Here is a 26,132-nt window from a genome sequence, read left to right as displayed (position 1 = left end):
CCTTAAACTCTTCAATGAAATTGAAAAGGAAGCAATCCTTCCTAAATCATTCCCTGAGGCAAGTATCACTCTCATACCAAAACCAGAGAAAGACCCAACCAAAAAGGAGAATTATAGGCCAATCTCACTAATGAACATTGATGCAAAGATTCTCAATAAAATACTGGCAAATAGAATGCAGCAAATCCTCAAAAAGATTATAAATCACAACCAAGTGGGATTCATTGCAGGCATGCAGAGATGGTTTAACATACAAAAATCAACCAATGTAGTATACCAAATCAAAAGAGCCAAAAGCAAAAACACAGGGTCATCTCAATAGATGCAGAAAAACTTTCAATAATGTCCAACACATGTTAATGATAAAAACCCTTTAGAAACTCAGAACATGGTGTCTGCCTCAATCTCATAAAGGCCATCTATGACAAACCAACAGCCAACATTATACAAAATGGGCAAAAACTGAAAGGTTTCCTCTAAAAGCAGAACAAGACAAGGATGTCCACTATCACCACTCCTATTCAATATAGTTCTGGACACATTAGCCAGAGCAATCAGTCAAGAGGGAGAAATAAATGGAATAAAGAAAGGAAAGGAAGAAGTTAAACTATCACTATTTTCAGATTACATGATACTTTATATAGAAGACAAAATCTCCATTAAAAGGCTAGAGGTAATAAATTCAGCAGTGTAGCTGGATACAAAGTCAGTGCTCAAAAATTGATAGCATTCCTGTACACAAACAAGAAACTCACCAAGTGAGAAATTATGGAAATATCACCTTTCACAACAGCATCTAAAAAAATGAAATACTTAGGAATCAACCTAAGTTAGAATGTAAAAGACCTCTGAGCTGAAAAATGTGCTATGCTAAAAAAGGAGATTGAAGATCATTTTAGAAAATGGAAGGATATTCTTTTCTTTTGACTAGGAAGAATGAACATTGTGAAAATGGACATATTCCCAAAATTGTTATATAGTTTTAATTCAATCCCAACAAAAATACCATTGACATACCTCACAGATCTAGAAAAAAACAGTCCTAAAATTCATTTGGAAACAAAAGAGACCTAGAATAGCAAAGGAAATTCTGGACCACAAGGGCAAGGTGTGATAGCTTGGACCCTGGAATAAAACCCAAGGAAGCAAGAAATTACAATTTGGGGAGCAAAGGCTTTATTTTAGGCCAGGCCTGGTGACGTAGTCCCCAGGAGCCAATTTGGAGACTGTGCGCCTGACAGCTAAAAGTCAGGGCTTTTATCTTGTAAAACCGCAAACAGCTGTTGGTTTCACAATGCAAGGAGGGGGCTGGGGCACACTACAGAACAGGAACACCACGATTACATTGGGAAGAGCAAAGTTCAGATAAGGGTTGGGCTAACAAGCAAGTCTCCCTGCATACAAGCCAGTTTAGATTGGGCAAACATCTTCTTTCCCTCAGCAGAGAACAGAGAAGTCTAGCAGTAATTAACAACCCCTGATAGCTTATTTTAGCACCACATATGTTATTTGTAGAGGGCAACAATGGTTAACATCAATTAGGTAAGATTTTACAATTTTTACAGAGGAGAGCATTTCTTAAAGAACAGCACATTTTATTACAGATAGCCGGATGAGGGATAGGGGAGGGGGTTGCAGGAAACTGAAACCTAAGGCTTTTACAGCTTTCTCAGGAAATAGAAACTTGACCTAGGAAGATAGGAAGGGAGGGAGGAGGCCGAGTGGCGCATACAGAAGAGGAATGAGGCGCAATGGTTAGAACTAGGCTATAACACAGGGCAGGAGGCATCACAAATCTTGACTTGAAACTATACTATAAAGCTACAGTGATAAAATCAGAATGGTACTGGCAAAGAAATAGGCCTGAGGTTCAGTGGAGCAGATTAGAAAATGAAATCACAACTGCAAAGACACTCAGCCACTTCATATTTGACAAAGGTGCTAAAAAATTGGCTCTCCACATGCTGAAGACTGAAACTAGATCCATGCCTATCACCATGCATAAAACTAAAGTCTAAATGGACCAAAGATCTAAATATTGAAATAGAAACACTAAATCTACTGGAAGACAATGTAGGCTGAAGACTTGGAGATATAGGGATAGACAGAGAATTCATGAACACAATGCAAACTGCATGGGAACACTTCAAAGAACCAACAACTGGGATCTCATATTATTGAAAGTTTCTGCACTTCAAAAGAAATCACCAGCAGAGTGAAAAGAAAACCCACAGAATGGGAAAGAATTATAGATAGCACCCCCTCAGACAAAGGACTTATGTCCAGAACATACTAAGAATTGAGAAAAATCAAGCCTCCAAATTCAAAAACCCTCTCCAAAAATGGGATCTGAGATGAACACACATTTCTCAGCTGAAGATATATAAATGGCAAATAAATACATGAAGCAATGTTCATATCACTAGTCATTTGAGAAATGCAAATTAAAACAGCATTGAGATTTCATCTCACTCTGGAAAGAATGGCTCCCATCAAGAAAATAACTACTAACAAATGTTGAAGAGGCTGTGGGGGTTGGGAGGTTGGAGAAGGAACAGTGCCCCCTTGTTGGTGGGAGTGTAACACTGGTTCAGCCACTATGGAAATCAGTATGGAGATTTCTCAGGAAACAAGGATTGGAATTTCCATTCAGCCCAGCTATTCCTCTCTTGGGTATTTTCCCAGAAAACCTGAAAAGGTCTTGTCACAATGATATATGTGCACATCTGTTCATAGCAGCACAGTTTGCAATAGCTAAATCTCAGAAACAACCACAATACCCATCAACTGCAGAGTGGGTGAAAAAGAAGTGGTATTATTTATTTATTTTTAAAAAAGATTAAGATAAAAGAGGACATAATAACACAGGTCAGAACAGAACAATTTAAGCAACATAGTGTTTTATCACAAGACAATCCAATATAACAGTACCTACCATATTGTCTTTTTCCTTGAAATATTTGAGTATACCTTCATATAATATAGTATCAAACATGAAATGACTGTGTAAAACCATTCATGATAATGAAAGTATTACAGGGTATTGAGAACCATCTAATAGAAAATGAACAATGATTTCTATATTATCTCCTTGTCTATAAAAATTATTGCTTGTACTATCACATATAATAAAATCCAAAAAGATACAACATGATAAAACCAATGGATACAGAAGAACAAAAGCTTGGTGGGACTTCAGAACAAGATGATATTAAATCTTCACTAGCTATTATAATGTCTTGTTTTCTTCAAAATAGCTGTTCATACCATGACAGACAACAAAATCACACAACCCAGGATAAAAACCATTGTAATTAATGAATGGAAACTTTATAAGGCTTCAAAGCCATCTAATGGGGAATCATGATTACCACATACTTCTATGTATTCTTACCATTTCCTAAACTAGGGAAACTATTCAGTATTTACACATGTGAGTTTGATTTACTTCACTTATGAGTATGGTCTCAAGATGCGTCCATTTATTTATAAATATCTCAATGTGATTTTTCTTTATAGCTGAGTAGTACTCCATTGTATAAAAATACCACAACTTTCTTATCCATTCCTCAGTTGATGGACACTTAGGTTGTTTCCAAGAACTGGTGATTACAAATTGTGCTGCTATAAACATGGGTGCACATATATCACTGTGGTATGATGTTTTCAGTTCTTCTGGGAATGTGCTAGAAGTGGAATAGCTGGAACAAATAGGACGTCCAATCCCAGCTTTCTGAGAAATCTCCAGACTGACCTCCACAATGGTTGCACCAGTCTACCCTTCCACCAACAGTGCAGCAGAGTTCCTTTTCCCCCACAGCCTCTCCAGCATTTATTGGTGGTGGTTGTCTTGATCCTGGCCATTATTTCAGGAGTGAGATAGAATCTCAGTGTGGTTGTAATTTACATTTCTCTAATGAGTAATGATGATGAACTTTTTTTTTTCATGTATTTATTTGCCAATTGTATTTCTTCACTTGAGAAGTGTGTATTCATCTCAGACGCCCATTTCTGGATTGCATCCTTGAATTTTGGGGGTCTGATTCTTTTTAATTCTTTATATGTTTTGGACAGAAGTTCTTTGACTGAGGGACACTTGACCAAGATTCTTGCCCACTTTGTGGGTTTTCTTTCCAATATGCTGGATATTTCTTTTGACGTGAAGAAACTTTTTAATAAGACATGTTTCCAGTTATTGGTTCTGTGATGTATATCCTGTGCTGTTTGGTTCCTGTTCCTGAATTCTCTACCTACCCCTGTCTTCAAGGTTTCTACCCAATTTGTCTTCCAATAGATTTAGTGTTTCGATTTTAATATTCAGATCTTTGATCCATTTAGATTTTAATTTAGCACAAGATGATAAGCATGGATCTAGTCTTAGTTTTTGGCACATGGAGAGCCAGTTTTTCAAACACTACTTATTAAAGAGATTGTCCTTCTTCCACTGAACATGTTTTGCTCTTTATCAAAGATAAGGTGGTTGAGTGTGTTGGATCTTTGGCTCTGTTTTGATTACAGTACCATGTTGATTTTACTACTGTTGCTTTGTAGTATAACTTCAAGTCAGGGATTGTGATGCCTCCTCCCTTGCCTTTGCTGCTTAGAACTGTCTTTGCTATTCTAGGTCTCCTGGTTCCATATGAATTTTAGGAGTGATTTCTTGAGATCTATGAGGTATGTCGATGGTATTTTTATTGGAATTACATTGAATCTGAATAACAGTTTAGGGAGAATGGCCATTTTCACAATATTTACTGTTCCTATCCATGAGCAAGGAATGTCTTTCCATTTTCTGAAATTCTCTTCAATTTCTTTTTTCAGTGTATTATAATTTTCCCTATATAAATCTTTCACTTCCTTCATGAGAATAATTCCTAAATATTTCATTTTTTTGGTTGCTAGTGTGAAGGGTGTGGCTTCTCTTATTTCTTTCTCAGTGATTTTTTGTTAGTGTATAGAAATGCTATTGATTTTTAGTGTTGATTTTGTACCCAGCGACATTGCTGAATTTATTTATTATATCTAAGAGTTTTTCAATGGAGTTTTGTGGGTCTTCTATGTAGAGTATTGTGTCATCCACAAAGAATGATAATTTAACTTCTTCTTTTCCTATCTTCATCTTTTTTATTTCTCCCTTGTCTAATTGCTTTGTCTAGCATTTCCACTACTATATTAAATAGAGCAGTGATAAGGTACATGCTTATCTTGTGCCTGATGTTAAGGTAAATGCCTTCAGTGCTTTGCCATTTAGTATGATACTGGCTCTTTGTCATAGATGGCCTTTATAATATTGAGGTAAAGACCATCTATTCCAATTTTCTGTAAGGTTCTTATCAAGAATGAATATTGGACCTTATCAAAAGCTTTTTCTGCATCTATAGAAATGATCATGTGATTCTTACTTTTGGCTTTATTGATATGGTGGATGACATTTATTGATTTATCTATGTTGATCCATCCCTTCATGCCTGGGATGAATCCAAGTTGGTCATTGTGTATAATATTCTGATGATTTGATGCATCCTATTTGCCAATATTTTATTGAGTATTTTTGCATCTGTGTTCATTAGGGAGATTGGCCTGTAGTTCTCTTTTTTATTTGAGTCTTTCTCAGGTTTTGGTACTAGAGTAATATTTGCTTCCAGGAATGACATAGGAAGGATTGCTTCCCTTTCAATTTCACTGTAGAGTTTGAGGAGTGTTGGCATTAAGTCTTTTTTGTATTACTTGTAGATGTCCGCAGTGAATCTGTCTGGCTTGGTATTCGGGGAGAAAATGGCGGCTTGCTAGGGGATCGGGCAGAGAGTCTCTCCTGAGAAATCATATTAGAAGCTAGAATATGACAATGTGGAGAGAGCCAGACAAATGGATAACAATTCTTATTAACCAAGACAGTGCAGCTGGAGGATTTAAAGTCGTGCTGAGACTGTGAAGGCTGATAATGGGAGGCTGCAAATCCCGCGCCTTTAAATCAACAAACTGACCCATGGACCCAACAGGAAAAGCTGTGTTGGCTTTTGGTGACTGCTGGAAACTGAGACCTGGGACCCTGAGAAGCAGCCAGGACTTCCCCGCTGCACCAGAGGAGATCATGAAAGGCTCTGGAGCTCCAAAGCCGAACGCTGAGCAGATTTCTGACCGTTCTGTGCTGTGCCGGGAGTGCAGGAAATGTGGGTGGTATGGTGTGCGGTGGACCCGGGAGGAGGACCTGCGTTGGACCCTGGTGAGTACTGGGGACCCTGCGGTTGCTGGGGTTGGCCAGAGAACATCTTGGAACTGGGCAGTGCCGCCACCATGGGGACATCAATAACACAGTCTGGTGGCAGCCATCTTAGAGTTGGGCAGAACCTACAGCTTGGTGGCATCAGTGAGTTCCCCTGTAGGGAGGGTTGGTGGAAGACATCTTGAAATTGGGCAGAGCCCGAGTACGTGCTGGCTTCAGCGTCATACAGAGAACTAGTGGGAGACATCTTGGATTTGGGCAGATCTGCTGTTCTGGTGCTCCTGTCACAGAGAAGTCTAGAAGAGAACAGCTGGGATTTGGGCAGAACCCTGTGCCATAGTGACATTAGTCAGCTGCTTCTGGTACAAAGAGAACCGGCAGGAGCTACTGGGGCTAAACCAAGCCTCTGCTTGGGGCCCATTAAGGAGATACAAAATAGTCACCACTCAGTGACATCCAGAAAGTACAGCCTAATTTACGGATTGACTGGCGCAGAGGCTGGAGACTAGCCTGTACCGCCCCTGCATCTCAGCCTACCCCAGATAACAGCAAATTGGGAGGACAGCAAAAACTCAAGTCAGCACACTTCTGAAAGGCCCTAAGCAATTCGGAGAGGGCCAGAGAAGCCCAGGACAGTCTGAAAGAAACCAGAAACATGACAAGAGATAAAAATTAAAAAAAAATGTCCAGCTGCCCAACATGAGAAAATAAGCCCAGGAGAAGTAAACACTGAAGAGAACAAGCACAGTAACCATCCATTGCTCGACACAGCATTAGCCAAAATTAAAAAGTGCCTTCATGATCTCATAGATGAATTTAAAGCTGTACTCCTGATCCAAGTGAGGCAAGATATAAAGAGATTAATTAAAGAAATGACAAGCCCCGCCCAAGAGAACACAGATGGAAGAACTGAGGAAATCAGAAAAGAAAGAGAAACTTCTGAAGAAGAATTTAAACATAACTTAGAATACATGAAACAGATCCAAAGAGAATACCAGGAAACTAAAAACTCCATTGAACACTGGCAAAATGCCTTGACAGAAACTAAAGACAGCCTTCTGAAACTTGAAGAGAGATTTATGGCATATGATTGTGAAAGAAAAAGCCTCTTAAAAATAACAAGGAACCAGAAAGAAGCAATTCAAAAACTAGAAGATGACAAAAAGATACATAACTTAAGAATAAAGAATGTGAGTGAGGAAGTAGGAGCAACCAAAAATGAAATACAAAGAATATTCACAGATATATTAAAGCAAAATTTCCCATGTATAGCAAAAGAAAGGATATTCAGATAAAAGAGGCATACAGAACACCAGCTACCTACAACCAAAACAGATCTACGCCTAGACATATAATAATCAAGATTCCAGAAATCCACCAAAAGAACAGAATATTAAAAGAATATTATAAAAGAATATTATACAATAAAAAGCCAGAGAAAAGATGCAGATTACCTACAATGGGAAAACTATCAAAATAACAGCAGACTTATCAACACAAACTCTTAAGTCAAGAAGGGAGTGGGGAGAAATATTCCAAGTCCTGAAAGAAAATAATATGCAACTGAAGCTCATATACCCATCAAAACTCTCTCTCAAAATTAATGGAGAAATAAGATACTTTCAAGACAAGGAGGAACTGTGGGAGTTCGTGGCCACCAATCCAACCCTACAGAGAGTGCTGAAGGACATTACAGAGAAAGAGAGGAAGAGATACAAGGATTCCAGCAACAGTGGCAGAGAGGCCTCAGTGAATGGGGCAGACAGTGGAATGAGGGAATAAGGTGGACAAATTATAGCTGAAAAGTGGAGTAGCAGACATGAGGCAGAGACGGTAAGCTATAGTCTTTAGTATAGACAGCTCTGAAACTCTATAAAAAAAAGGCAGAGGTCATTGTTAATGATGTATAAGGATTTAAAAGACACAGTAGTCTTATTGCCATAGTTAGTTTGAATTTAATTTGTTCTGGTCTGTCCACTCATGTCAGATTTGAGGGCACAGACATCTTGACTATGGTCAAGGTATAACCTTGACCAGGTTATACCATGGTAACTATCCTTACTTTCCTATTAACTTAAACTGAAATCCTGCATTACTACATTGTCTTACTATGACTGATCTTAATTGAATCTGAATCATAAGACTATGGGTTGGCCTTGGCTGATTTTATTTGAAATTGGTATGCTTGTTAGTATCAACCCTAAAAGTAGAGGCAACTACTCTGAGGATGACAAGATGTAAAGGATATCCATACGGGTATTAATTAGTAACAGCTCTCAAATCCTACAATGCTGTCAAAGTTAAGTTTTTATAAAAATAGGTGATACTATATTTAACTATAATAAGCCAGTGCTGTGGTCAAATCTATTGAATATAACAAGAGAAAACATAGTAACTATGGAAGATCATCTATATTGTGGTCTTATATGTCTTATCCATTGCATGTTTTTCTAGGAAATTGTTTTACTGTCTTGCTATGACTTGGTATTCCCTATAATACAGAGAGGATATATATATATATATATATATATATATATATATATATATATATGTAGAAATTCACACATGGGTTTTTTAAAAAAATTATTTATGGGAACAGATTATATAATTCAAGATGTAATGAACAGATACTCTGAGGAAGAGACGCTAAGAAACCCGAGGCTAATTTTGTAGCATTATGATATAAATTTTAGCAATACTATTGTTCACTGATTAGAATGAGTTAAATTTCAGCATATGTAGAGATGGGGACAGCTATCACAAAGAGAATGAGAGATGCAATGGTAGTTACTATTGTCTTTCCTAATTTGGAACTTGAAGACCTAAAAAGCCTCCAATGATTTGATTAGTTCTATAATATGCAATAAGTATATAAAATGGGTGAAGATGGGGACAACTATTTGTAAGAAACTAGAGTCAGTTAGATAGACAATGAAGATCTCCAGTGGACTTGCTTCGAAATCTGTATTTCTTTAAATTGTTTTTTTAACTGCTTTGTTCTGTTTTGATATGTTTAATCTTACCCTCTTTGAGATGTAAAACAAATGTGTAGGACTGATAACCATATTACTGAGCTTTTGTTCGATCATAGAGCAAAACGGTTTGTAGTGTCACTTTTTGAATGTCATTCTAAATACTTTAATTCTATAACATGAACAGCTATTTCTAAGATGACAATGTGTAACTTATCAACCAGCAATTTCTTACCGTTTGTTTTTCTGGAAGTTTGTATTATTTCTACCTTTTTTTTTTAATCTCCATGTATTTTTTTTGTTTGTTTCCTTTTCTTTAAATTAAAAAAAATAGAATCTGTCTGGTTTTGGGCACTTCTTTATAGGTAAGGGCTTAATTACATTGTCAGTTGCATTAATAAAAATTGTGTTATTCAGCAGCTTTACATCTTCTTGGCCCAATTTCGTTACTTCAAATGTTTCTAGGAATCTGTCCATTTCTTCTGTGTTATCAAACCTTTGAGAGTAGAGATTTTTGAAATACATGTTGATGATCTCTGTTTCTAAAGAGTCCATAGTGATTTTGCCTTTTTCATTTTTAAAATAAAATTGGCCTGGGGCTTATCAATTTTATTCATTCATTCAAAGAACCAACCCTTTGATTCCTTGATTCTTTGAATTGTTTTCTTAGTCTCTATTGCATTAATTTGTGATCTGATTTTTTAAATTTCCTCCTTTCTTTTGGCTTTGGGCCTGACTCACTTTTCTTTTTCTAGATGTTTGAGGTGTAGTATCAGGTTGTGTATTTCTATTCTTTCTGTTTCCCTATGTGCGAACTCAGTGCAATAAATTTTTCTCTGAGGACTGCTTTTATTGCATCTAACAGATTCCAGTATGTTGTATTTGTAATTTCATTTGCATGTAGTTATTGTTAAATTTCTTCTTTAAGTTCCCCTGTGACCCATATATTGCTCATGAGTGTATTATTCTATTTCCCTGTGTTTGTGGGAGGTTTGTAGTTTCTTTTATCATTAATTTCTTGTTTCATGGCACTGTGATCTGATAACGTGCAATTTAACCTCTTTTGCATTTAATTAAATATGTTCTGTGGGCTAGTATATGGTACATGTTAGAGAATGTCCCATGTACAGCTGAGAAGAATGTATATACTGATGTTGCTGGGTGGAACACTCTGTATATGTCTATCAAGTCCATATGTTCACAGGTGTGATTCAGTTCTTTTATTTCTTTGCTGATTTTCTGTCAGGTTGATCTTTCCCCTGGTGTCAGTGGTGTGTTAAGGCCTCCTGTTATAATTGTATTATTGCTAATTTGGTTTTTCTTTTCTGTTAATACTTTTTTAATATAACAGGGTGCTCTGGAATTTGGTGCATATTTATTTATGATTGTTGTCTCTTCCTCTTGAAGTTTTCCCCTAACCAGTATGTAATGAACTTCTTTGTCTCTTGTCATCATTCTTGGTTTGACGTTCACACTGTCTGCAAACAGAAGAGCTACCCCCACTTTTTTGGGGTCCCTGTTGCATGAAGTATTGTTTTTGATCCGTTGACTTTCAGTCTGTGAATATCCTTTTGGGTTAGATGGGTTTCTTGTAAATAGCATATGTTTAGATGTTGTTGCTTGATCCATTCAGCCAGTATGTTTCCTTTAATTGGTACTTTGAGCCCACTTAACTTTAATAGTTACAACTGTTACATCACTTGGTTTATTGTTGATGTCTTATCTTTCTGCTGTGGCTTTATCTTTGTGGTCTGTTTAATTGTCTGCTTTTCAGAGTGGGTTTCCCTCATTGTATCTAAACTGTCAGTATTCTTTGCAAGTTTTTCATGATGATCATGAAGTTCTTCAGCTGTTCTTTGTCATGGAAGTATCTTATTTCTCCATCAATTTTGAAGAACAGTTTTGCAGGGTACATCTGTCTAGTTTGGAAATTATTTTCCTTTAGGATCCAAATACTTCACTCCATCCTCTTCTTGATTTTATTGTTTGTGCTGAGAAGTCTGCTGTGATCCCAACAGGTTTTCCTTTATATATGATCAGTCTTTTTTTCTCTGACAGCTTTTAATATTCTATTCTTTTTTAAAAATTTTATTTAAAAGGAAAAAGAGAAAAAACAAAACAAAACAAAGCAGTGTAAGTTCTGTATTACAAGTAATACAGAGTAAGAAACTACAAAAAAAGTGGTGTAAGTTCTGTATTACAAGTAATACAGAGTAAGAAACTACAAAAAAAGCGGTGTAAGTTCTGTATTACAAGTAATACAGAGTAAGAAACTACAAAAAAGAGTAAGAAATCACCAGTTAATAGATTACATATTATCATCTTAGAGATAGTTGCTCAAGTCACAGTACCAAAGCATACAAAGTGGACATTCAAACAGTGAGACAGCAAACAGTTGTGTTCAATGATCCAACCAAAAACGTTAATATGGTCAGATATTTAACACCCCTAAACACACTTGCTGTTGTATCCTTTAGAGCACTTTTTTCCTTCTCTTTTTTACAACAAAATTTACACATTTTGGATTTTATTACTCCTTAGTTCTTATTACTTTTTGTTGGGAGAGAATAAAGTCAAATATGGCAAAACAAAGCTGTCAGTCAAAACCAAGGGTAGACATACCACATGATGTAAAAACAGAGTACAAGGTTATCAACAATGGTTACCATAATGTCTCTTGTTTCCATAAAAAGAATTGTTTATCTCATTGGGTATTATAAAGTTGAACAAAACAGTAGAGAAAAAGACGAATAAAACTTAAACATTGTAAACATTACAGGACTTCCAAAAGAGACATAGTCAAACCAGCATGGGCATCTTAGTGAATCGTATTGCTTTCAAAGTAGTTGCCTATACCCTCAAACTTGATACTATCATACAGAATGGAACAGAGTCTAATCAGTCAAAACAAAATCGTGGGAGTATTACAAGACTTCAAAACAAGTTAACAGGAAATTTAAAAAGTTACTATTATATATCCTGCTAATTTTTAAAATTTTTTCCCTTAAATAAAAAAAATAACTAAATAATTTTTTTAATGAAGAAGGGAGAGATTGAGATAAAAGAGGACATAACAATATAACAATACATGTCAAACCATGACTGTTTCAGCAACCTAGTGCTTCACCACCAAATAACCTGACTTAATAGTAGTTACTATAGTGTCTGTCTTTTTGAAGAATTTGAATATTTGAAATATTTGAATAAAACTTCATATACCATAGCTTCAAATATTTCCATATCAAGAGGCCCAGAATAAAGCCTTTCCAATTAATAAGTGAAAACATTATAAGGCTTCAAGGCCATATAAGGGGAATCATGATTACCACATATTTTTATATATTTGAATCATTACTTACATTAGGGAAACTATTCGGTATTCACACATGCAAGATTGATTTATTTCACTTATGAGTATGGTCTCAAGCTGCACCCATTTATTGATAAATATCTCAATGTGATCTTCTATATAGCTGAGTAATACTCCATTTTATAGAAATACCACAACTTTTTTATCCATTCCTCAGTTGATGGACAATTGGGTTGTTTCCAAGATCTGGCGATTACAAATTGTGCTGCTATAAACATAGGTGCACATATCTCACTGTGGTATGATGCTTTCAATTCTTCTGGGATTATGCCTAGAAGTGGAATAGCTGGAATAAATGGGACTTCCAATCCCAGCTTTTTGAGAAATCTCCAGACTGACCTTCACAAAGGTTGTACAGGTCTACACTCCCACCAACAGTGTAGGACAGTTCCTTTTTCCCCACAGCCTCTCCAGCATTTGTTGTTGTTGGTTTTCTTGATCCTGGCCATTCTTTCAGGAGTGAGATGGAATCTCAGTGTGGTTTTAATTTGCATTTCTCTAATGACCAATGATGATGAACATTTTTTCATGTATTTATTTGCCATTTGCATTTCTTCATCTGAGAAGTGCATATTTATCTCAGATGCCCATTTTTGAATTGGATCTTTGAATTTTGGGTGTCTGAGGTTTTTTTTAAAATTCTTTATATGTTTTAGACAAGAGTGCCTTGTCTGAGAGAGAGTTCACTAAAACCTTTTCCCAGTTTCTGGGTTTTCTTTTCACTCTGCTGAAGATTTCTTTTGACATGCAGAAACTTTTTAACAAGAAGTGGTCCCAGTTATTGATTCTCGGAAGTATTTCCCGTGCAGTTTGAGTCATGCTCATGAATTCTCTTCCCACTCCCTATGTCTTCAAGGTTTCTACCCAATTTTCTTCCAATGGATTTAGTGTTTCTGTTTTAATATTCAGATCTTTGACCCATTTAGATTTTAATTTAGTACATGGTGATAGACATGCACCTAGCTTTAGTTTTTGGCAAATGGAGAGCCAGTTTTTCCAGCACCATTTATTAAAGAGACTGTCGTTCTTCCAGTGAACCTGCTTGGCTCCTTTATCAAAGATAAGGTGGTTGAGTGTGTTTGTAGTTGTGGTTGTATCTTCTAATCTATTCCATTGATCTTCAGCTCTGTTTGGATTCCAATACCATGTTGGTTTTACTACTGTTGCTTTGTAGTATAACTTCAAGTCAGGGATTGTGATGCCTCCTGCCTTGCCTTTGCTGCTTAGAATTGCCTTTGCTATTCTGGGTCTCTTCTGGTTCCAGATGAACTTTAGGAGTCATTTCTCTAGATCTATAAAGTATGTTGATGGTATTTTTACTGGGATTGCATTGAATCTGTATACCAGTTTTGGGAGAATGGCCATTTTCACAATGTTTGTTCTTCCTATCCATGAGCAAGGGATGTCTTTACATTTTCTGAGATCATCTTCAATTTCTTTTTTCAGTGTATTATAATTTTCCTTGTATAGGTCTTTCACTTCTTTCATAAGAGTAATTCCTAAATATTTCATTTTTTGCTTGCTAATATGAATAGTGTGGTTTTGCTTATTTCCCTCATGTGATTTTGTTGTTCGTGTATAGGAATGCTATTTATTTCTGAGTATTGATTTTGTATCCAGCACATTACTGAATTTATTTATTGTATCTAAGAGTCTTTTAATGGAGTTTAGGGGTCTTCTATGTAGAGTATCATGTCATTTGCAAACAATGATAATTTAACTTCTTCTTTTCCTATTTTTACCTCTTTTATTTCTCTCTCTTGCCTAATTGCTCTGGCTAGTACTTCCAGTACTATATTAAATAGGAGTGGTGATAAAGGACATCCTTGTCATTGCCTGATTTGAAAGTAAAGGCTTTTAATTTTTGGCCATTTAGTATGATCCTGGCTGTTGGCTTGTCATAAATGACCTTTATAAAGACGATCTATTCAAATTTTCTGTAAAGTTCTTATCATGCATGAATGTTGGACCTTATATAAGGCTTTTTTGCATCTATAGAAATGATCATGTGATTCTTACTTTTACTTTTGGCTTTATTGATATGGTGGATTACATTTATTGATTTATGTATGTTGAATCATCCTTGCATTCCTGGGATGAATCCCACTTGGTCATGGTGTATAATCTTCTAGATGATTTGCTGCATCCTATTTGCCAATATTTTATTGAGGATTTTTGCATCTGTGTTTATTAGGGAGATCGGTCTATATTTCTCTTTTTTAGTTGGGTCTTTCTCAGGTTTTGGTACTAGAGTAATATTTGCTTCCAGGAATGACTTAGGAAGGATTGCTTCCCTTTCTTTTTTTTTTTATTTAAGAGGAAAAAGAGAAAAACACAAAACAAACCAAAGCGGCGTAAGGGTACACACAATACAGAACTACAAAACAAAACAAAACAAAACAAAACAAAACAAAAAAATATAACAGTAAGAAATCACCTGTTAGTAGATTACACACTATCTTCTTGAAAATAGTTCCTCAAATCACAGTATCAAAGAACACAAGGTGGACATTCAAACAGGGAGACTGCAAACAGCTGTGTTCAATGTTCCAAAAACATTGACAAAGTCAGCTATTTAACACCCCCAAACACACTTGCTGTTATATCCGTTAGAGCTCTTTTTCTTTTTTTTTTCCCCTCTCTTTTTTACAACAAAATTTACACATCTTGGATTTTATTACTCCTTAGTGCTTATTACTTTCTTGAGGGGGGGGAAGAATACAGTCAAATATGGCAAAACAAAGCTGTCAGTCAATACCAAGGGTAGACATAGCACATGTTGTAGAACAGAGTACAAGTTTATCAACAATGGTTACCAACGTTGTCCCTTGTTTCCTTAAAAAGAATTGTCTATCTTATTAGATATTATAAAGTTGGACAAAACAGTAGAGAACAAGACCAATAAAACTTAGGCATTGTAAACATTACAGGACTTCCAAAGAAGACAATAGTCAAACCAGAATGGGTATCTTAGTGAATCTTATTGTCTTCAAAGTAGTTGCCTATGTCTTCAAACTTGATACTATCATATAGAATGGAACAGAGTCTAATCAGTCAAAACAAGATCGTGGGAGTACTACAGGACTTCAAAACAAGTTAATAGGAAATCGAAAAGAATTACTATTTATATATCCTAATTTTTTTGAATTTTTTTTTAATTAAGACAAACATAAGAAATGACTAAATAATTTTTTTTGAAACAATAAGGGGGAGATTGAGATAAAAAAGGACATAACAATATAACAATAGAGGTCACAGCATGACTGTTTCAACAACCTAGTACTTCACCACCTTATAACCTGACTTAAGAGTAGTTACCATAGTGTCTTTTTCCTTGAAATATTTGGATAAAACTTCATATACTCTAGCTTCAAATATTTTCATATCAAGAAGCCCAGAATAAAGCCTTTCTAATTAATGAGTGAAAACTTTATAAGGCTTCAAGGCCACATAATGGGGAATCATGATTACCACATATTTTTATATATTTGAATCATTATTTACATTAGGGAAACTATTCGGTATTCACACATGCGAGATTGATTTATTTCACTAATGAGTATGGTCTCAAGCTGCGCCCATTTATTGATAAATATCTCAATGTGATCCTTCTTTATAGCTGAATAATACTCCATTGTATAGAAATACCACAACTTTTTTATCCATTCCTCAGTTGATGGGCACTTGGGTTGTTTCCAAGATCTGGCGATTACAAATTGTGCTGCTATAAACATAGGTGCACATATATCACTGTGGTATGATGCTTTCAGTTCTTCTGGGAATTGCTTCCCTTTCAATTTCATTGAATAGTTTGAGGAGTGTCGGCATTAGGTCTTTTTTGTATTGCTTGTAGAATTCTGCAGTGAATCCGTCTGGGCCTGGGCTCTTCTTTGTAGATAAGGACTTAATTACATTTTCGATTTCATTAACAGAGGTTGGGTTATTCAACAGTTTTACATCCTCTTGATCTAGCTTTGGTATTTCATGTATTTCTAAGTATCTGTCTATTTCTTCTGTGTTGTCAAACCTTTGAGAGTAGAGGTTTTTGAAATAGGTGTTGATGATCTTCTGTATTTCTATTGGGTCTGTAGTGATTTCACCTTTTTCCTTCCTTATTGCATGAATTTGAGCTTTTTCTTCCTTTTTAAAATAAGGTTGGCTAGGGGCTTATCAATTTTATTTATTCTTTCAAAGAACAAACTCTTCAATGCGTTGATTCTTTGGATTGTTTCTTAGTCTCTATTGCATTGATTTCTGCTCTGATTTTTATAATTTCCTCTCTTCTTTTGCCTTTGGGCTTGACTTGCTCTTCTTTTTCTAGCTGTTTGAGGTGTAGCATCAAGTTATTTTTATTCGTTCTGTTTTCCTGATGTCGGAACTCAGTGCAATAAATTTTCCTCTGAGGATGGCTTTCCTTGCATCCCATGAATTCCGGTAAGTTGTATCTGCATTTTCATTTTCTTTTAGGTATTGTTTAATTTCTTCTGTCACCCACTGATTACTGAAGAGTGTGTTATTCAGTTTCCATGTGTTTGCGGGATTTTTGCAGTATCTTTTATCATTAATTTCTAATTTCAGAGCGCTGCCATGCACGGGATGATTTCAAGTCTTTTGCATTTGTTTAAATATGTTCTGTGAGCTAATATATGGTCTATTTTAGAGAATGATCCATGTACTGCTGAGCAGAATGTGTATTCTGATGTTGTTGTGTTGAACATTCTGTATATGTCTATCAAATCCATTTGTTCCCAGGTGTGATTCAGTTCTGTTATTTCTTTGCTCATTTTCTGTCTGGTTGATCTGTCCCTTGGTGTCAATGTCGTATTAAGGTCTCCTGTTACAATTGTGTTAGTGATAATTTGAGTGTTCATTTCTGTTAATAATTGTTTTATATAACTGGTTGCTCTGGAGTTTGGTGCATATATATTTAAGATTGTCTTCCTCTTGGAGTTTTCCCCTAACGACTATGTAGTGACCTTGTTTGTTCTTTATGGTCATTGTTGGTTTAAAGTTCACATTGTCTGCAAACAGAATGGCTACTCCTGCTTTTTTTTTTTTTTGGATTCCTGCTGCATGAAGTATTGTTTTTCATCCTTTGACTTTCAGTCTGTGATTATCCTTCTGGGTTAGATGGGTTTCCTGTAAACAGCATATGGTTGGATTTTGTTTCTTGATCCAATCTGCTAGTCTGTTTCTTTTGATTGGTGCATTGAGACCATTTACATTAATGATTATTACTGTTAAATGCTGGTTTATTTTTGACATGTTATCTCTCTGCTGTTGCATCTTTATCTTTCTGTGCTGTTTAATAATCTGCTTTGCTTAGTGGTTTTTTCCTTTGTGTATCTAAACTGTCTTTCAATATTTTTTGCAGGGTTGATTTGGTGTTCATGAAGTTCTTCAGCTGTTCTTTGTCATGGAAGTATCGTATTTCACCATCAATTTTGAATGATAGTTTTGCAGGATATATTAGTCTAGATTGGAAATCATTTTGCTTTAGGATCTGGAATACTTCACTCCGTGTTCTTCTTAACTTTATTGTTTGTGCTGAGAAGTCTGCTGTGATTCTGATAGATTTTCCTTTATAAGTCATCTGTCTTTTCTCTCTGACAGCTTTTAATAATCTATTCTTGTGTTGGATTTCTGGGATGGTGATTATTATATGTCTGTTTTATTTTGTGTGTAGTTATATGTGTAGTTTTATTTTGGTTATGACTATTTGGAGTTCTATATGCTTCACTGATCCTGATGTCGGTTTCTGATCTCATGCTTGGGAAATTTTCACCTATTACTTCTCTAAATATCCTCTTGACATCTTTTATGTTGTCTCCTTCTTTTTCATCAATCCCTATCATTCTTATGTTATTTTTCTTTGCATCATCTTGCAGTTGTTGAATTGTTGTTTCCTGATTCCTTGTTATTTTTAAAAGATCTTTCCTTTCCTGTTCACTAGCTGCAATCCTGTCTTCAAGGTCTGAAATTCTATCTTCACTTTCATTGAGGCAGTTTTTACAACTTTCAGTGGAGTTTTTTATTTCCTGTATATCTCTGTGTATCTGCATTATGTATTTTGTTTGTTTCTTATATTGCTCGTCTAGGGATTCTATCTTTTTGTTTAGCTCCTCCAATTGTTTAACTGTGCTTTCTTTAGATATATTCAGAATCTCTTTCATTTCTTTTACCACTTCTTCTTTTACCTGGGAGATTATTTCAAGTTTGAATTTCTTTAAAGCTTCCTGGAGTTGCTTGTTAATTTCAGTAGCTATTGTGTCTGATATTTTCAGTGAATGGCATGTATTTTCTTCTATATACATTGCTCCTAGGGTTTCTTGAGATGGGCTGGAGGTTTGAGGTTGTAATTTGGTCTTTCGTTTTGTCATTTTCCTACATTTCTGTGTTTCAAGTGTTATTTGAAAGCTTCCTCAGGGTCTGTTGTAAATCCCCTTCTATGTTCACAGCTCCTGAGACTCTGGAACCCCGTTACCCCAAGCCTCTGGGCTTGTAGAACCAATGGCCCTCTTCTGCCTCTTTAGAACTCCATAGTTCCAGATAAGCTGGGCTTTAGGGACACTGTGCACCCACCTGCTCGTTGGAAGTTCCACAGTTTTCCAAGTGCAACCAAGATGGGGAGGCGGATGTAGATGCCTCAAACCCACTTATCCACTTTAGTGCACCCAGAATCCTGGAGGGTCTCAAACAGTCTGGGCTTTGGGCAGAGTGTACTGAGCACTTGTCACAGGCCGCAGGGCCTCTGGAACCTGCGATGCTCCCCTGCTTGCTGAGATATCCACAGGCCTCCAGATACATGGGGAGGTGGATGCAGGCACCCAGATCCGCCCAGCCCCTCATCTGCACACCGATGGTGAGTGCAGGATTCCCAAATAGGCTGGGCTCTGGAGATAGTGTACGCCTGCCTACTTGTTGGAATCTCCATAGTTCTCCAAGTGCCTAATATTCTATTCTTATGTTGGATTTCTGGGATTGTGGTTATTATATGTCTGGAGGTAGTTTTATTTTGGATATGGCTCTTCGGAGTTCTATATGCTTCACTGATCTTGATGTCATTTTCCACTCTCAAATTTTGGAAATTTTCAACTATTACTCCTCTAAATATCCTCTTGACATCATTTATGTTGTCTCCTTCTTTTTCTTTTATCCCTATCAATCTTATGTTGGTTTTCTTTGCATCATCTTGCAGCTGTTGAATTGTCATTTTCTGAATCCTTGTTATTTTTAAAAGATCTTTCCTTTCCTGTTCACTAGCTGCAATCTTATCTTTGAGGTCTGAAATTCTATCTTCAATTTCGTTGAGGTGGTTTTTAAAACTTTCAATGAAATTTTTGTTTTCCTGTATATGTCTTTGCATCTGCTTCACATATTCTCTTTGTTTCTTATGTTGTTCATCCAGGGATTTTATCTTTTGGTTTAGTTCCTCCAATTTTTTAACTGTGTCTTCTTTAGTTATGTTCAGCTTCTCTTTCTTTTTTTTATCATTTCTTCTTTTATCTGGGAGATTATTTCTAGTTTGAATTCCTTTAAAGCTTCCCAGAGTTGCTTGTTTATTTCAGTTGCTATTATGTCAGGTATTTCAGGTGTATTATGCCATTATGTTTTGTACTATGTGCATAGCTCCTAAGGTTTCTTGCGATGGTCTGGAGGCTTGAGACTGTATTTTGGTCTTTCATTTTGTCATTTTCCTTTATATCTGTGTTTCAAGTGTTATATCAAGGCTTCCCCTGGGTCCGTTGGAAATCCTCTTACGTTCTCGCTTCTGGGGCCCTGGCCACCAAGTTCCTTGGATTAAGAGAGGGTCACTGGGTGTGGGCCAGACAGGTCCAAGCCCGCTAAGCTGGTCCAGTGTGGCAGGAAACTGCAAAGTTCCCTGGCTAGCAAGAGCAAGGATCTTAAACTGCCTCCTAGGCTCGTGATTGTGCAGGAACACTTACCTTAGGATGTCCAAATTCCAGAATTGTGAGCACAGGCAGGCTCAAATCCCCAGAGTTGGCTGAGCATGGCAGGAAGCTAAGAAGTTGGTTGAGGCAGGCTCAAGACTTGCTGAGCCAGTCCAGTGCAATAGGAAGCTGTGAATATCCCTGGCCAGCAGGAGCAATGATATTAAATTCCCTGGGCTCAGTTTGGTGTGAGGACACTCACTCCAGGCCACTCAGTCTCCAGAATTGAGGGCCCACGCAGACTCAAATCCCCAGATCTCTAGATGTGGTATTTGTATACAATGGAATATTTTTCAGCTACAAAAAGGGATGATCTTGAGGCCTTCATAGGTGAATGGAAGCAACTTGAGACTATCCTCATAAGTAAAATAAATAAGTATCACGTTTATAAATATCACATTGTATTTCTAGTATAAATATTACCAAGAACTGTAGGAGTAATAAAATCCAAGATGTGTAATTGTTATTGTAAAAACAAAGAAAAACAAAGTGCTCTAAAGGATATAACTGCATGTATATTTAAGTGTGTAGGATTGATAACCTTATTACTAAGTTTTTGTTAGGTTATTGAGCAGAATAGTTTGTACTGTCACACATTAAATGTCCACTTTGTATTCTTTAATTTTGTAACTTGAACAACTTGTTCAAAGATGACAACTTTATCATCTCGTCATTTCCTAGAGTTTATTGGTTTGTTTTTTTTGAATTCTGCATTGTTGCTACCCTTCTTTCTGTTTTGCTTTTTTTCCTCTTTAAATAAAATTTTAAAAAATACATTTAGGAAGTAGAAAGTATGAAGCTGATTGCAGGTTAATACATGCCTAAGTCATATGATGTCTAGATTTGTTCTTAGCAGGTTTACATATAAAGAAGTGTTGTACTAATATATGCTCCCATCAACAGTGGATAAGTGTTCCTTTATCTCCACAGCCCTACCAGTATTTGTTTTTGCTTGATTTCGTGGTGATAGCCACTGTTTCTGGAGTGAGAAGGAATCCCAGTACTGTTTTAATTTGCATTTCTTGAATAGCCGGTGATGTTGAAACAACCTAAATGCCTGTCAACCATGGAATGGATAAAAAAGATGTATTTTTATACAAATGAGTTATTACTCAGCTATAAAGAAGGATAAACTTCAGGGTTTTTTTTTTTTTGTACTGGGGATTGAACTCATGACCTTAGGCTTCCCATGCAGGAACTTATGCCATTGAGCTAAATTTCCAGCCCAAACGTAAGTCTTTTAAAGGTAAATGGATGCAAGGTGAAATGAATTCAACTCACACATGTAAATACCGTTGTCTCCTTAGTGTAAACCACTGAAAGAGTAAATAAGATCCAAAATGTGCAACAGATACTGTGAAAGGGAAAAGATAGGAAACTGCTCAAATGGAAAAAGCAACTGGGATAGAGGAAAGGAGAAAATAGATAACTATACCACTAATCCCTGTTAGTTCATCAAAAAGAACAGTTTTGGCTTTCATTGTTTGATTGTGTAATCATTTTTGAAGCCTATATCTTGTAATCTGAACAACTGCTTTGAAAATAACAAACAACATGCAATATACTAACCAGTGATAATCTTCTATTATTTTGTTTTTAAATTCTATATTGTTATTTTAATTTTTTTCTTTTAATATAGTTAAAAACAGAATTGTTTGTCATATGGCAGGCACATCCTGGGAGGGAGAGAGAAGGGCCCGAGCAGAGCAAGTAGAGTTAAAGGCATCCTTGACTGGCCAATCTGTCCCAGACATGAAGTCTGTGAAGCAACTCGGAATACCTATATATTTTTCCAAGGGTGGAAACACAGACATTACAGCTGGATGCAATCAAGTTGAATAGATATCTGGGAGAAACAGCTGGGTGCAGACAGTCAAGGCTGAGCTTAGCAGTCTAACTATATGACAGGCAGCATGAGCAAAGACATAGGTTAACAACTAATTTTTAACTCTGTAAAGTATCTTTAAGTTTGCTAGTCTGTAACTTTGCTCTCACAATCTGACTCTTGGGAAATCAAACAAAACTATAAATGACTGCGTTTCCTAAATCCTACTGAACACTGAATATTTTATTCAAAGATCTGCACCCAGTATCAAAAGGATTGGGGACATCCTGCATGTCTACCCATACTGCAGATTAAAGGTTATGCCTGTGCAGTGATCACAGGTGTCTAAGACTGGGAATGCGACAGGGCAAAGAATATCACCCTGACCTGTACCTGTGATCCTCTGTTCCCACAGGGAAGCGTATCTGTCTTGGAGAAGGTATTGCCCGTGCAGAATTGTTTCTCTTCTTCACCACTATCCTTCAGAACTTCTCCATATCGAGTCCAGTGGCTCCGGAGGACATTGATTTCACACCCCAGGAATTTGGTTTTGGCAGAGTGCCCCCAACATACCAGATATCCTTCCTGCCTCGCACAATAGACTCAAGAGAGACATAAAGGACCACAGGGTTATTCAGTGCCCTGACTCTAGAGAAAGGTCCTTCAGTTTCTGCATCTGAGAAACCTGTTGTAAGCCAGCATCCTTGCCCTTACCTGCAAAATGTTTTGTTGTAGGCTTCTTTGCACACTGTTGTAGTCCTTCTGATGTTCTGTGCTGTATTCCTTCCTTATGTGCATAGAGGTGCCAACTTTAGAATTGCATCAACAATAATCACATCCTTTATTCAGTGTGTATAAAGAAGTAAGGAGTTAAAAGGGACAAATTGGTTCAAGAAAATTCTGAAGTTCTGCTTCCCAGGATACAGCTGATGCTGAGTGACTTTGTCCTTGCCCAGAACAGTCACTCTGCATTTGTGAACTCCTTGTGCTCCATGTTGTGTAATAAAATTTCTATGTAGAATTTCCCATCTCAATGGCCCCAGGTGATGGGTGCAGAGGTCATGACCATTCTATGGATGAATAAGAGAGGTCAGGTGATGACAACAGCTGCCTGAGATCATGATGCCACGAGTGGAGGAGCAGATTCATAATGTAAATCTCAAATGCTTCATGATGGCATCATTAAAAGAAGATGAAATTCACATAACATAAAGTGACCCATTCTAAACCACACAGTTCAGTGCTGTTATCTATTTCATTATCAAGTTTGTATAGATATCGCTATGTAGTTTCAGTCATTGTCACTTTCACCAAAAGCAATCTACTTATTAAGTAGTCACTCACTGATCTCCTAATCCTATCCCCTGCAAATACCAATCTGATTTCTGTCTCAATGGATTTGCCTTCTGTTCTGTTGAATATTTCATATGAATAAATTTATTCAAAATGTGGCATTAAGCTTGTTTATTTTTTAAAAATGCTTTGCATAACATTTTTGAGCTTCTGCTATGTTGAGGAAACTCATATGTTGCAATTGGCCTTCCTCATTCTCCTCCTTAGCTGTTTGGCAAACCTTTCTTTTCATCTGTGTAAGGACCCTCTGCCCCATTTGTTGAGCTGTGTGATTTTGGATGTGTGTTATGGATTCCTTCATAGTTTTCTTTAAATCTCCTGAGAATCCAACCTCACACTATCAGGAGATGATACCTACCATTTTTCTTATCCAAATTTTTTTTATTTAAAGAAAACAAAACAAAACAAAAAAGTAAAAGGGTACATGTAATACATAATACAAAAAAAATAAACAGTAAGATATCACTAAGTAACAGATAACATATTGTCATCTTAGAAATAGTTGATCAAGTTACAAAATTAAACCATACAAAGTGGACATTCAAGCAGTGAGACTGAAAACAGTTGTGTTCAGTGATCCAACAACAACTTAGTAATATGGTCTTCAGTCTTACCCACCTAAGCACACTTTCAGTTGTGTCCTTTAGAGCACTTTCTTTTTCTCTCTTGTTCACAATAAAATTTACAAATTTGGAAAATTTGGAAAATTCTTATTGCTTTTTTTTGGAAGAGAATAAAACCAAATGTGACAAAACAAAGCAGTCAAAACAAAGGATGGACATAGTACATGATGTAAAAACAGAATACAAGGTAATCAACAATGGTTACCATAATGCATTTTGCTACCTTAAAAAGAATTGCCTATATCATCAGGTATAATAAAATTGAACAAAACAGTACAGAACAAAACCAATAAAACCTAAACATTGGAGATATTGCAGGACTTCAAAAGAAGATAATAGGAAACCAGAATGAGCATCATAGTGAATCTTATTGCCTTCAAAGGAGTTGCCTATACCCTCAAAATCAATAATATCAAACAGAAAAGAATAGAGTAAAATCAGTCAAAACAAGATGGTGAGAGCAAACCAAGTTAATAGGAAACCAAAAAGTTACTATTATCCGGATAATTTTTTAAAATATTTCCCTTAATTAAAAAATAATAGTAAAAAAATGTTAAAAAGGGGGGAGATTGAGATAAAAGAGGACATAACAACGTAACAATACAGGTCAGAACAGAACAATTTAAGCAAGATAGTATTTCACCACAAGATAATATGGCTTTGTAATTACCATAGAGTCTCTTTTCTTGAAATATTTGAGTATAACTTTGTATACTATAGCATCAAACATATCAAGACAGTGTGAACGTATTCAAGAGAATGAAAGTATTCAAGGTATTTAGAACCAGATAAAAGAAAATGAACAATGGTTTCTATAATACCTCTTTGCCTATAAAATTTTTTATAATATCACATATAATAAAATCCAATAAGATACAATATGATAAAAGCAATGGAGACAGAAGAACAACAGTTTGATGGGACTTCAAAACAAGATGATATTAAATCAGCACTAGCTATTATGATGTCTTGTTTTCTTCAAAACATCTGTTCATATCATCACAGACAATAATATCAAATAGCCCAGAATAAAAACATTTCAATTAATGAGTGAAAACTTTATAAGGCTTCAAAGCCATCTAATGGGGAATCATGATTACCACATACTTTTATGTATTTGTATCATTTCTTACACTATGGAAACTACTCGGTATTCATACATGTGAGTTTGATTTATTTCACTTATTAGTATGGACTCAACCTGTGCTGATTTATTTATAAATATCTCAATGTGATCCTTCTTTATAGCTGAGTAATACTCCATTGTATAGAAATACCACAACTTTTTTATCCATTCCTCAGTTGATGGACACTTGGGTTGTTTCCAAGATCTGACAATTACAAATTGTGCTGCTATAAACATGGGTGCACATATATCACTGTGGTATGATGTTTTCAGTTCTTCTGGGAATATGCCTAGAAGTGAAATAGCTGGAACAAATGGGATTTCCAATCCCAGGTTTTTGAGAAATCCCCAGACTGACCTCCACAAAGGTTGCATGAGTCTACACTCCCACCAACAGTGCAGGAGAGTTCCTTTTTCCCCACAGCCTCACCAGCATTTGTTGTTGTTGGTTTTCTTGATCCTGGCCATTCTTTCAGGAGTGAGATGGAATCTCAGTGTGGTTAAATTTGCATTTCTCTAATGAGCAATGGTGATGAAAATCTTTTCATGTTTTTATTTGCCATTTGTATTTCTTCATCTGAGAAGTGTGTATTCATCTCAGATGCCCATTTTTGGATTGGATCTTTGAATTTTGGGCATCTGATTTTTTTTAATTCTTTATATGTTTTAAACAGATGTTCTGTGTCTG

General features: G+C 36.1%; 1 protein-coding gene across 1 annotated transcript in view; it reads left to right on the top strand.

Annotated features, from left to right (window-relative positions):
* The window catches only part of LOC100719649 (cytochrome P450 2B4), a 41,457-nt gene extending 17,704 nt beyond the window's left edge, over positions 1-23,753 (top strand). Inside the window, exon 9 of the mRNA XM_003461992.3 lies at positions 22,758-23,753. Within this exon, the coding sequence (XP_003462040.2) occupies positions 22,758-22,960 (203 nt within the window). The 3' untranslated portion in view covers positions 22,961-23,753. The remainder of the gene's footprint in view (positions 1-22,757) is intronic.
* Positions 23,754-26,132: the final 2,379 nt, after the last annotated feature.

This window comes from Cavia porcellus, unplaced genomic scaffold (assembly GCF_034190915.1).
Source record: "Cavia porcellus strain 051 isolate PalLab524CR breed Dunkin Hartley unplaced genomic scaffold, mCavPor4.1 scaffold_7, whole genome shotgun sequence".
NCBI classification, from domain to species: Eukaryota; Metazoa; Chordata; class Mammalia; order Rodentia; family Caviidae; genus Cavia; species Cavia porcellus.
This window is presented reverse-complemented; position numbering and strand designations above follow the sequence as displayed.